Raw genomic sequence first — 13,878 nt, forward strand, 5'->3', positions numbered from 1 at the left:
CAATCCAAGACTGTCGGGAGCCATTTTTGCACTTGAAGTCATAAAAATAATAAAAATAAATAATCACGCTTCTCAAGGCATACCGTGTTACATTTACTTTGTGATGATACAATAATGCTCTGTGGAACACAACGTCTTGGTTGTATGTGGACTGTATTGATGTAATGAAACACTTGTTGTATTTCACTTCTTGTATTGATGTTCTTCGATAAAACACTTTGATAAAACTCACTTCGATAAACTGTCTTGATAATACTGACTGATTGACTTCCATATACTGACTGAATTACATGTCAATTTACATGTTTCTTATATAGTAAAATGAACCTGTGTGAACCTGTTCTGGAAGATTTTAGATGCTTCTTTTTGATGCTTCTGGATGCGTCTGGATGCTTCTGAGTGTTTCTGGATATTTCTGGATGCTGCTGGATGCTTCCAGATGCTTCTTCTGGAAACTTCTGAAAGCTCCCGCATGCTTCTGGAACTTCTGGAAACTTCGGCATATTTCCTTTAATTATTAAAAAATTTCCTTGACATTGACACGGACCAGACTTAAGAAAATGAAACTAACCAAAAAAGTTGCACTTGTTTTTTCCGCTTAAAAATGGCACTTGTCAACGAAATTCTGCTTGTTTGCTATCATCTGTCAGCTGATTGCTCATGTCATGGCATGCTATGACTCTAGACTCCTGAACTGTTTTGTGTGGTAGTATAGTTCGCTTCGTTTTTAAGACATATAAAATTAGGAACACTTTTTAGCATGTTGGTTGCAAATGTTTTGTCCAATATATATATATATATATATATATATATATATATATATATATATATATATATATATATATATATATATATATATATATATATATATATAAATAACTGTGTGTGTATATCTTTAAACATCATGTATAAGATAAAACATTCCACCATTGGATCGTCTCTTCTTCACTCTACTTTTTTCTTATATACACAGTTTCATTGGAAAAGTCTTAGTTCATATACACGTTAGTTTTTTTGAGCTTATTTGATTCTTTCAGAAATTTATTACAAACCTTTTTATAGAGCAAAAAGAAAATGCTGAAAATTATTTTTTAGAGCAATTGAAATGTGCTGAAAGCCACTTTTTAAAGCAATTTAAAAGTCCTGAAAGCCATCTTTCAGAGCAAATGGAAAGCGCTGAAAGCCATTTTTTAAAGCATTTAAAAAAAGAGCTAAAATATTTTTAGTCGATTTAATTTGGTTTGATGTCATTTTTTTATTTATTGGAAGGGTTAGTAATAATAAAATTTTTTAGACTGTGAAATTGTCAAAACTTGATTAGTTTGCTGTTGAAACATAGTTTTAATTTATTAAATTTATATGCAGCAAAACTTACTTTATTAACAATTAGTCAACAGTAACTAAAAAACTGATACTTCAAAAAAGATAAAAAATATTGTTTTTACTAGTAGCATCATTATTTTTGCCATTACCATTAACAGCAACTTTTCAAATAGTCATAAATATTAGGTGCATGTTTTTTTATATTTTTTTAACATGCTGCTTTGGAAACACTCTCTTACTCTTACTCCCTCTTTCTCTCTCAGTCTTAAATGAGACGCAAATGATAATTAATAAAAGGAGCATTAATGAAACATATATGCTTACTTAGCTCTTGGATATTTCTTAACATTTCAATTAATAATGACCATGTATAAGAAATATTTTAGAAGTTGCTTGCATTTTTTTGATATGACAAATGTCTCTCGATCGTTCAAGTATTTTAATAAATAAAATTTAATTAGCTCAAATATTTTAGTTAATAAAATATCTTAATAAGTTGTGGTGTTATTTGGCAGAGTAAAGCAGAATTATTAGGTTGTGTTGTTTGGCTTTTTTATAATTATTTTTAAGTCTGAAATGTGATCTCTTAAATATATTATGCTGTGTGCTATTGTTACTGTGTTTTGTGTTGATAGAGCTTGACTGTTATAATTTTTTTTTCCTTCTTTTTTATATTTTCTATTATATTACTATTATTCTAATTCTAATAAAAATAAAATGCAAATAATACTTTAATAGTTACAAACTGTAGTTTTTTTTTTCCATTTTATTTTTTAGGTATTGGCAGATTCTACTTTACTTTTCTCCTCTGGTATCTGTTGCGTAGTAACAGATTAGCAAAAAGAACTTAACTGATGGTTATGTAGCCTTTTTATGCCGTTAATTATAAGCAATCACATTGCTGATAGAGAGCCGAACTTAAACTTTTATTTATTGATAAATTTATTATTAATTATATATTCTCAAATAATATACCCAGTTGCATTGTTGCTTATGATTTAATTATTAATAACTCGTATTGCGGGATTTTACTGTTATTTACTATTATTACCTTTGCAAATGTAAAAATAGCATTTGTTAGCTTACAACACCAAGCTTTGAGTAGGTCTATAATAAAAAATGAACAAATAAACAAAAAATTACGTGAAAACTCAAAAATTCCCCATTATTAAATTTACTATTGTTAAAAATAAAATAAAAAAAGCAATACTTTTTTTGAAAGCACAATTTGTAAAAAAAACAATAAAATTTTAACTTAAAAAACTGTGCATAAAAATAAAAGAACGTCTTAAACTGGAAACATTTTACCATAAACTTATTATTTATAAAAAAGTGGTATTTGATTTTTTTATGTAGATAAAAAAAAATCAATAATATTAAAAAAAAAAAATGAAGACAGAGAAAAAAATATTTTTATCCATAAAAAAATTGCTAAAATGGTTTTATAAAAACTATACGTAGACATATATTTCGGCTATAGCCACCAACAAAGAATTTTTTTGAATAATAAAAATATATCTTCCGGTATATGAACCTGTAAAAATTTGCTCGTGATCGGATGTCAACGTTGCAATAATAGGAGCATTTAAATATTGATCGTATTCACTCACAATCAGGATGTTGCCGATCATTAGTTCTTGATAACCATCGCTTCGATTGTAAATAATAATTTGAGTTAGCTGATATATGTAATGCAAATCAAGCTTGAACCAAGTTATTTCTCCCAAATCGGTGGCACATAAAGTCGCAAGATCACCGTCAATTGTATTGTATGGGTCATATACTGGGTTATTTTGATAGGTTGATGATAAAGTTGGAGTAGCACCTCGTGATACATCGTTGTTTGCTATCAAAGTAACATGTAGATAGCTCATACTTTTATATATGATTTATCTACATATTGTATCATTATCTACCGTTAAATATATATATATATACATATATATATATGTATATATATATATATATAAATATATATATATATATATATATATATATGCGATTATAGAATGATGATTGTATATATATTTATGTATATTTATATATATATATATATATATATATATATATATATATATATATATATATATATATATATATATATATATGTATATATATGCGATTACAGATGTATGGTTGTATATATATTTATGTATATATATATATATATATATATATATATATATATATATATATATATATATATATATATGTATATATATATATATATATTTAAATATATATATATATATATATATATAAATATATATATATATATATATATATAAATATATATATATATATATATATATATGCGATTATAGATTGTATATATATTTATGTATATATATATATATGTATATATATGTATATATATATATATATATATATATATATATATATATATATATATATATATATATATATATATACATATGTATTTATATATATAATATATATATATATATATATATATATATATATATATATATATATATATATATATATATGTATTTATTTATTTTGTTTTGTTATTTAGGTACCCCAAGAAGACCTAACAGTCTTGCCACAATGCACCGCGGAAACGCATTTAACCAGGAAGTTCACGCCGTCTTCCTTACCAAGACACGATAATGTCCGCAGCGCGTTTCGAACCTGATTCTCCTGCTAATAAAGCAAGCGCTCTAACCAATGCGCCACGGCTACACACACATATATATATGCATTTATATATATATATATATATATATATATATATATATATATATATATATATATATATATATATATATATATATATATATATATATATATATATATATATATATATACATGTATATATATTTATATATATATATATATATATATATATATATATATATATATATATACATTGATTAAAAAAAAAATCGGTCCGTAAAGAACAATAGAATTCAATCCGAGAACAATACTCTCCCAACAGTATCATTACCGTGGATTCCTTCACCATCACCAAAGTTAAGGAATATATTTCGAAAAGTTGGATATAGAGTACTTTTTAAATCAAATCCTAATTAAAGAACATTACTAACATGTAAACACTCCTTTTTTAACGTTCAAAAAATTTTGTAATTTTTTACGAGCTGATAATGCTGGTGTCCATAACCCAGTGAAAACTTCTCAAAATAAATTATAATTTGTACTAAGAGAATCCGTATTGTGTTATCTTATTAATACATATATATATATATATATATATATATATATATATATATATATATATATATATATATATATATATATATATATATATATATATATATATATATATATGTATATATATATATATATATATATATATATATATATATATATATATATATATATATATATATATATATATATATATATATATATATATATATATATATATATATATATATATATATACTCCTAGTCGGCGGCTGCGGGACATGTTTTTTTGTCCCCGTTTTATTTTATTATTTTCCTATTTCTATGCTTTTTTTTTTATTAATAAAATTATATATTTATATTTTTTTTATTATACTCATTTAAATTTAGTTTTTTATTTTAAAAATATGTTTTTTGGTCTTTTTTCTTTTTTTCTATTTGTTTGTTTTCATTTTTATCTTCATTTATTTACAAAAACGATTAATTACAGTAATAAAACAATGTTTCAACTTTGCTGTAACCCTTATTTTAAGATTGACCTCAATGCTAACACAAACCAAACCCTCAGTCGATGAAGATTGCAGCATTCCGCTGCAAGTCAGATAGTCAATATATTTACTTTTTGTTCTCTATTAAAGTTACTAACGGGTGCCATTATTTTCACAAAAAATGCTTACGATGCTTACGGTGACAAAAAATTAAATGGTTCAAGTCTTTTAAATAATAAAAATCTAATAAAAATACGTGTTTTTTTTTTTGTAAATTTTGTCCCTAAAAGTGATACTTTAGGTATATGTCTTTGATTTATTTTTTCAGGCTGTGAAAAATTGTTACAAAAGCCTTTGCTTTAAGTTCTTTTAAAGCTCTTAACAAAATTCTTGAGCATTCATGAACATGCTCAATACCGAGATAAAATAAATTCTAAAAAATTATATTTATTTCATAGCTAAATTCAAAATTTTGTCAAGAATTTTGTTTTTGAAACCCAATATATATAACCCAACATAAGAAAAAATGTGACCTTGATTTAAATAATGCAACTCATTCTAAATAAGCGGAGGAGTCTAGCTTAGCAATCGAATAATCCTCGTATTTTACAACTTGGTTTTTGGAACCGATAGACTTCATAATTATCCTAATTATATCTGATAATTTCAGACATTAAATACAATAGTTATGACAAAATTAATGCAGATAAACGGGAAAAGAATGAACAATCAAAAATTTAATTCTATAAGTTTTTCCCTAAACAAATAACTAAACCTAAAAGCAGGATTTAGTGCAGCTATTATCAATATTCAATCATAAAGTAAGCACACTGGTTAATGCACTTGCCTTAAAATCAACTTATCTCAAATTTGGTGCGTGCTTTATGACTAGCTTCAAGGCTCCGGCCATTTATAAAATATTTATTAGGAGCGTTGCATGACTCTCCTAATTAATTAAAAAATTTAAATTAAACAAAAAACTTTTTATTGGCAGTCAATTTATAAAAAGAGAACAATCATTAAAATTTTTAGGAGTACTCCTTGACGAACACGTTACTTGGACAAATCATATACATTATCTTGAAAGTAAAATCTCAAGAGATATTGGCCTACTTTATAAAGCAAGGCCATTTTTAAATCAAACTATTTTTAAATTGTTATATTTCTCCATTGTTTATAGTTATCTGAATTACGCAAACATTGCTTGGTGCAGCACAAATCAAAACAAAATTAAAAAAAATTTTATTAAAAAAAACATGAAATGAGAATAATATCTAATGTAAGCCCTTTTACTCACTCCAAAGAACTATTAATAAAGCTAAATACACTCAATGTCTACCAAATAAATATTTTTCATCTTTTAGATTTCATGTATAAATTTAATAAAAGAACAACACTAAACATTTTTAATTCGTTATTCAAAATAAATAAACATAGATAATTAACCAGATACTCAAACAACACCTATATTCAGCCCGAATGTTTATATGCTGCAACTGAGTTTTCATTATCCATTAGAGGACCAAAAGTATGGAATAAAATCCTATCTAATAAACTTAAAACTCTTGAAACTCTTAACAAATTTAAAGTAAAATTGAAGCAAATGCTTCTAGTTAGTGATGGAGTGGTTGACTTTTTCAGGTGACACAGATAAGTTTTTTTGATTTAGTTTAAAGTTTATCTTTGTCAACCCTTTTATGATTTTGGTTGAAGCATGCTTAAATACATATAAATATATATATATATATATATATATATATATATATATATATATATATATATATATATATATATATATATATATATATATATAATATATATATGTATATATATATATATATATATATATACATATATATATATATATATATCTATATATATATATATATATACATATATATATATATATACATATATATATATATATATATATATATATATATATATATATATATATATATATATATATATATATATATATATATATATTATAATTGGAAAGGTTCAATTTATTCTCAATTCTGTGTTTTATTATTAATTTTAGTATAAATACTTAATTAATTAAAAAAAAAAAAAAGGGGGTTAAAAACCTTTTTTTTTATTCATTTTTTTTATTGCAAGTTTTACTTTGTGCAAATTTGTATTAATCTTTACATACTTATTTATTTAATATTTATTTCTAAGAATTTGTTATTTTACTTTTTATTGATTATTTTATTACTATAAAAATAATTTTTATTTTTTAAATTTTTAAATTATTTAAAAAAAAAAAAAAAAAAAAATAAAACTTTTTGTTTTTGTTTTATCTTCTTAAAAATAAAGTCTTATGTTATATATATTGGTAACATTTATATACTCTATACGAAATTATTTAATTTTTATGGAACCAATCTCGAGGCTTGGCGATAAGACAAATTGTGTCATCTTCTTGCCCCGGCCATCTGTCTATTGGAAATATTGGTTGTATTTATATTTTTATACGGCAAAATATGGAGGGAAAAAAAAAATAGACTTTCTTAATGCTACGTGTCGAGATATTAGGGTGAAAAAAAAAAGCATTTTTTGAAAGTTTTAGAAATCATGGTTTTTAGACCTATTGAGTGCCTTTTTTGTTAAAACTTAGGTTTGATTTCGGAGAAATTTTGCATTCAAGCAAATCTTACCATTTTAAATGCAGATTTTTAAGTAGGAAAACCATACCAACCATATTTGTAAAACTTATTTCCAATATTTCAGGATTTAAGCCTAGTCTAAACATCTAGTTTATACCTAAAAAGATACTTTTAAGCTTTTAAACATTTGCCTATACTTTTTATATAACCTATGCTATTATGCTTAAATTTTTTTAGATTAGATTTTTTTTAAATTAAATTTTTTAATATGGTGGTGAGCTCTTATTACGGTTAAATTTTTATTGTAATTTTGTGTGGTATAACTCAGCCTTATTTAGAATGTTCAGTGTACCTTTGAAATATAATAAAAACCAGGCAGTCAGATTTTTTGAAATGTTTACACGTAATGAATTTGAACAAACAAGCACATGAATAAAAACTCATTTTTTCAGTAGTTTTGTTATGATTTTGAATTAATTCTACTGCCAACCAAAAATTGACTATTATATTTTTAAAATCGACTAAAAGTCGATTTAGTCAAAATATTTAGGTAGTTTTTTTATTAAAAATGTGTAAAACCCGTTAACAGTCTATGCCGCCTTATTATGCAAACTTAAAGTGGTTTTCAACTGCCCATGCCCTAATATTACGCAAACTATTAGTGGTTCAGAAATGTCCACGTCGTAATATTACACGTTTTATGCACCTCCTTATATTTCCTTCTTACTCATCAGCAATTATACATCTACTTGTCACAAAACTTTTTACTACATAATTATTGGGCAATAATTCAATTTTGAACGTGTCACTTTAATTTTAAATAAAACAAATAAGGAAGCTCTTTCAGAGCAAATGTTAATGCTTAAAATAGTAAAAAAAAAATTTTATTCTATTAGTAAATAAACACGATGGTTTCAAAAACACAAGACATTTAGAGACCACTTCACAGAAAATAGCTTTGTATTTAGTAGGGATGGCTTTTTTACTTAATAATTTTTTACTTACACGAGTAACTATACTTTTATCAAAAAGTAAATTACATAAGTAATTTTAAACGTTTTATGTAAATTTCCATTTCCATACAAGTAATAAATTTTTTTTAAAACGATTTTTACTTTATAATGTAAGTTTCTTTGCTTTCAAAAGTATCTAATGTAAAAGATGACTTCAAAAAGTAACTTACTTTTACGTGCAAAAGTAAGTCACATGAAAAAGTTTTTTACTTTTACATTTAAAAGTTAATTTCCTACGAAAATAACATTAGATAATATAAAAGTTCCTCAAACTGTAATTTACATTTACCTAAAAAAGAAACAAATTAAAGATAAAAAAGTTTTTTACTTTTACATTTAAAAGTTAATTTCCTACGAAAATAACATTAGATAATATAAAAGTTCCTCAAACTGTAATTTACATTTACCTAAAAAAGTAACAAATTAAAGATGAAAAAGTTTTTTACTTTTACATTTAAAAGTTAATTTCCTACGAAAATAACATTAGATAATATAAAAGTTCCCCAAACTGTAATTTAAATTTACCTAAAAAAGTAACAAATTAAAGGAAATTATATTAAAAAAAACTTGCATCTGATAATAAATTTAAAAAAAATTAGAATGCTACCAAATGTAAAATAAATTTACAAATAAAATAATATAATTAAGTAGTAATTTTTTATATTAAAAGTAATAACAAGTCTTTATTAAAAATAAATTACATAACAAAAATTTTTTTATTACATAAGCTTACGTTTTATATAATTTAAAAAGTAAAGTAAAAGTAATTTATATAAAATAAGTAATTAAATTATGCTATATTCTACAATAACTTTAACAGGCTTTTGCACACCAGTTAATTCAACACACAAAAGTTAGGCAAAAATAGTAGTCAAGAATTTAGAAAAAGCTGAAACATGGCTGTGAGAAGGCGCATATACTGATGGGAGACTCAGAAAGTGTAGACTGTTTGAAAGACATAATTGGGATAATTAAAAGTTTTTTTACAGGTCTTTTGCGTAATAGTTTTTATTATTGAATAACTAAGGATGGAAAGGTTAAAGTAGTCTATGATTAAAGGGGCTACAACCCCATGTCCCGCAGATTAAGGAGCTCCGAAATTTTTAAGAAGATGCTTTTTTTATGTAAGGTTTTTTGTGGGCGTGAAAACTTTAGAACTATTTATGTAAATATCTTTATCTGCGTGTAGTATCAGTGCCCTAACTATTTTTGAGCCACCTGCTCAAAAATATCCTCAGAGCCTGCAAATTTTATTGCAGCACTTGTTTTAAGAACTGCGGTTTTTAATGGGCGTGAAAAATTTAGACCTAATTTTGTAAATATCTTTATCTGCGTGTAGTATTAGTGGCCTAACTATGATTATATAAAGTTTACACTCAAACCAAAAAAGGTACTTGTTTCAACATTTTTCTAAACATTCTAATGTGATATAAATTACAACATACTTACGTTTGGCACTTAAGTATGTTTTATTTACCGAAAGTATTTTATTAAACAAAATAATTGATTCTTCAAAACTACGTTAATGTTACATCTTAAAATCTACGCATGTAGACATCATCCCCTATAACATTTTAAAGTTACATTACCTCTTTATCGGTTACAATTGGTAACAAGGTTACATTCTCTAACTTTTAATTAAATATTAAGTAAATAAAATTGATAAAGAAGTAAATGTTTGTTTTATGTTGCCGTATTGCTAAAAATCATCTTTTATTTTATTTTTATTGTAAAATAGCTCTCAATTGGTTATCTAAATAGTCTCAATTGATTACTTTGTCACGAAAAAAAAAATTCTTAATTTGCAACGTTACGTCTCAATTAGTTTTCTTTTTAACTTTGAAAAGAGTAACCAAATAAGACGCAACGTAACGTTACTAAATATAGATTCGAGACGTAACTAAACTACGTGACGTAAGTGGATTTTTTAAAAGTAGAATTATGTCTTAATTGGTTACACTCCCCTATAACATTTTCAAGTTACATTACGTATTGTAACGTAAACAAGATTCGTTACGTTACGTGCAAAATGTCCGTTATTTTTACGTAACCGAGACGAAAGATTTTACGTAACGATACGTAAAATTGTAACGTAACAATACGTGCAAAATGTCCGTTATTTTTACGTAACCGTGACGTAAGATTTTACGTAATGATACGTAACATTGTTACGTAACGTTACGTGCAAAAGTATAATTTTTACGTATCCGAGATGTAACGAATAGCGTATTAATACGTAACATTTTGACCTAATAAAACGGGATCATGATCACCAGTGGCGACTTTCATATAAACGATATTTAATTGTTATCTTGTATGCGATTGAACACTTAATTATCGGCCTATAATATTGCTGCAAGTTACTCTTACAGCCTATGTAATATAGGCAATTAAGAACGTTCCATCGTCTAGAGAGTAAGGCGTAGACTGATGCCAATCACACAATGTATATCACATAAAAACTTATAACAAAATTTAAGTAACTAAATATATCCTCGTAATAAATGATAGTAACACAAACCTTACCATAGTATATTATAATTATCATATTTAGACATAAAAATTGTCAAAACTGACATTATATACACGTTTTTGCTTGTGGGTAATAAAAACAAAAGAAGTGTACGCTAATTAAATAAAAAAAATTTAAAAACGTTTTATTTATATTAAAAGTTTTAACGTAATTATATTTAAAATATTGTAATTAACATTAATAATAAGTCGTTTATGTGTTGTGTATATATACATATATATATATATATATATATATATATATATATATATATATATATATATATATATATATATATATATATATATATATATATATATATATATATACTGACCCGAAAAGTGAAAATTTTTATAAAAAATTCAGATTATAATAGTAAATATAAATTTTTCTTAATTTTACATTTAAAAATTGTTTGAAATAAAGAGAATATGCAAATAAAGGGGGATTGATCGCACCTGATTACTCTCCTCCCTCCTCTTCATATATATTTCAAATTTCATATAAAATTTATTGATGGCGATCAGAAAAAAGCATTTAATTCAGAAGTTTATTATAACGAAAAAAATAATTAACATAGTAATAATATAATCTGTGTACATTTTGCCTCTAACTACTGTCTTTGGCAAACGATCTATCATCGTTGCAAATATCATCAAAGGCGTTACTGTCAGAATTATCATTACCAATAGATTCAGGTGCAATACTAGCCTTCTTTGGTGCCCGACTAGGTATGCCTATTAGTCTGGCTTCTGCCTTGATTACTGCGCGTTTTGCATGCATTGACATTCGTTTTAATTGATCCCCGAGCGCCTCTGCTACCTTATGGGAGGTTAATGCGTTTTTGCGATCTTAGCTGCAGAGAATCTTTAAAATATAAAAATAAAATCTACATCTTTAAAGGAATAGAATCGGTAAAAAAAAAAAAAAAACATTTAGCCAATTATATAATTATTGAAATCACATTAGCACAACAGTAAAACTTTTTTTGACAAAATAAATAAATTTAGCGGCAAAACACTTCGAAAATGCCCCAAATTGTCCCCAAATTATTTGACTTTGAGCGCAAGGTAAATCTCAATATTTGTAAAAAAAAAATGCTAATGTGATTATAATGGTCCAATTTCTTTTTTAGATTATTGTGTTTTGTGGTTTCTTCTTATTTGTTGTTTAAAATAAAATAAAGTTTCGCAAAATTTTGTCAAAAAAATAAAACTTTATTGCGTATTTGCCCATAGTTTTTTTTTTCGTAAACCTTTTTTTTTAACTTAAACAACATTTATGAAAAAACCGGAATACATAACAATCTAAAAAATTTTGGGTCATTATCACATAAAAATTTTTGTTTTCAGAAAATATTTAGCGCATTTTCCGGGGTTTTTTGCTGCTTGAGCACAAGGTAAATGTCAATATTTTTAGAATTTTTTTTTTGTAATCATATTTTTTTCATATTTGCTCCATATTGGATTTCTTGTGTATTTTCGTTTTATAATAAAAAACTTTTGAACACCCCTTATGCCTAATTTAGAAGCCGAAAATTGCAAGTATAATTTTAACTATCATTGCTAATTGTATATGTATAAATGTATTTCTAATTAGGAGTCGTTCATTAAATACGTACGCTTTTATTTCAATCCTTCTTACCCTACCCTATTTTAAGTACCCTCCACCACAATAAAAGAATCTACGCTTTTAACGTTCCTACTTTTTTTTTAGTTTAGTGTCTTTTTTTATAATTTTAATATACGCTTTTTTTAGTAACCTCCACCACAATAAAAGAACCTGCGCTTTTAACGTACCTACCTTTTTTTTAGTTTAGTGTCTTCTTTCTTTTATAATTGACCCCTGATTACCCCCTCCCCCCAAATCGTGTTTACGCCATTTACAGATATAAATATAAGGTACAGGCGCAATGGAGTGTTCATACATCAACTGTGTATTGTTTCATGTACCTCAAAATAATACTTTTCTACCGCATTGAAATCTAAGTTTTAATCAAAAAAGTTGCAAAAAAAACTTGAGTTTAAAAATGTTTTAATATGCCGTCTTCGGATTTAATAACGATTTACGCCGTTTATAAGACTTAAAAAAAGTTTCATTTCAAATCAAACCCACTAGCAATCTAATTTAGCTATTTTATAAGAAACAAGAATTACTCGAGATCGAGATGTTACGTATTAATTAAAATTAATTTATACGTAAAATTGCTGTCATTAGGTTAACCTAATTTCAGCATGTTTTCCACCGATTGCACCCTCTAACATCGTGTGCAATTTCTGTCCGCTTTTCTTTATGCTATCTTTCTAACCCGACTTCTTCTATCTTTTATTCTAACATATCTTCGTTCTTCAAAAACTCACTCTACTCTTGGCCGTAGAGCGGTAATGACGCTCCCCTACTAGGGGCTGAACATGTCTCTGCGTGCCATGGTATAGTGGTCTCCGTATGGCAATTAGCTGGAGGAGAATACACCACCATACCAATATATATAATATATATTTAAGTATATATTATATATATTGGTATATATAATATATACTTAAATATTATATATACCAATATATATAATATATACTAGGATCATTTCTATAGTATGCGTCTTTAAGTTTATTCATATTTCTAATTGGTTTTTAATGCGATTATAAGTGAAAGACTTTCAACGAAAAAGATTTTTAGATTATACTTTTTGTAATGGCGACTTCATATGCACATGCAACCAAGCTTCATACGGACAGATCCGAAAGAATTGTTGAAATCAA

General features: G+C 25.3%; 1 protein-coding gene across 2 annotated transcripts in view; it reads right to left on the reverse strand.

Moving 5' to 3' along the window:
- Positions 1–2,731: 2,731 nt before the first annotated feature.
- LOC136090785 (uncharacterized) overlaps positions 2,732–13,878 on the reverse strand; it is an 80,397-nt gene continuing 69,250 nt past the window's right edge. For both annotated transcript variants that reach the window (XM_065817725.1, XM_065817724.1), the window contains exon 4: positions 2,732–3,169. In XM_065817725.1, coding sequence (XP_065673797.1) covers positions 2,775–3,169 — 395 coding nt within the window. In that variant the 3' untranslated portion in view covers positions 2,732–2,774. The remainder of the gene's footprint in view (positions 3,170–13,878) is intronic.

Source organism: Hydra vulgaris, chromosome 14, assembly GCF_038396675.1.
Source record: "Hydra vulgaris chromosome 14, alternate assembly HydraT2T_AEP".
NCBI lineage: Eukaryota > Metazoa > Cnidaria > Hydrozoa > Anthoathecata > Hydridae > Hydra > Hydra vulgaris.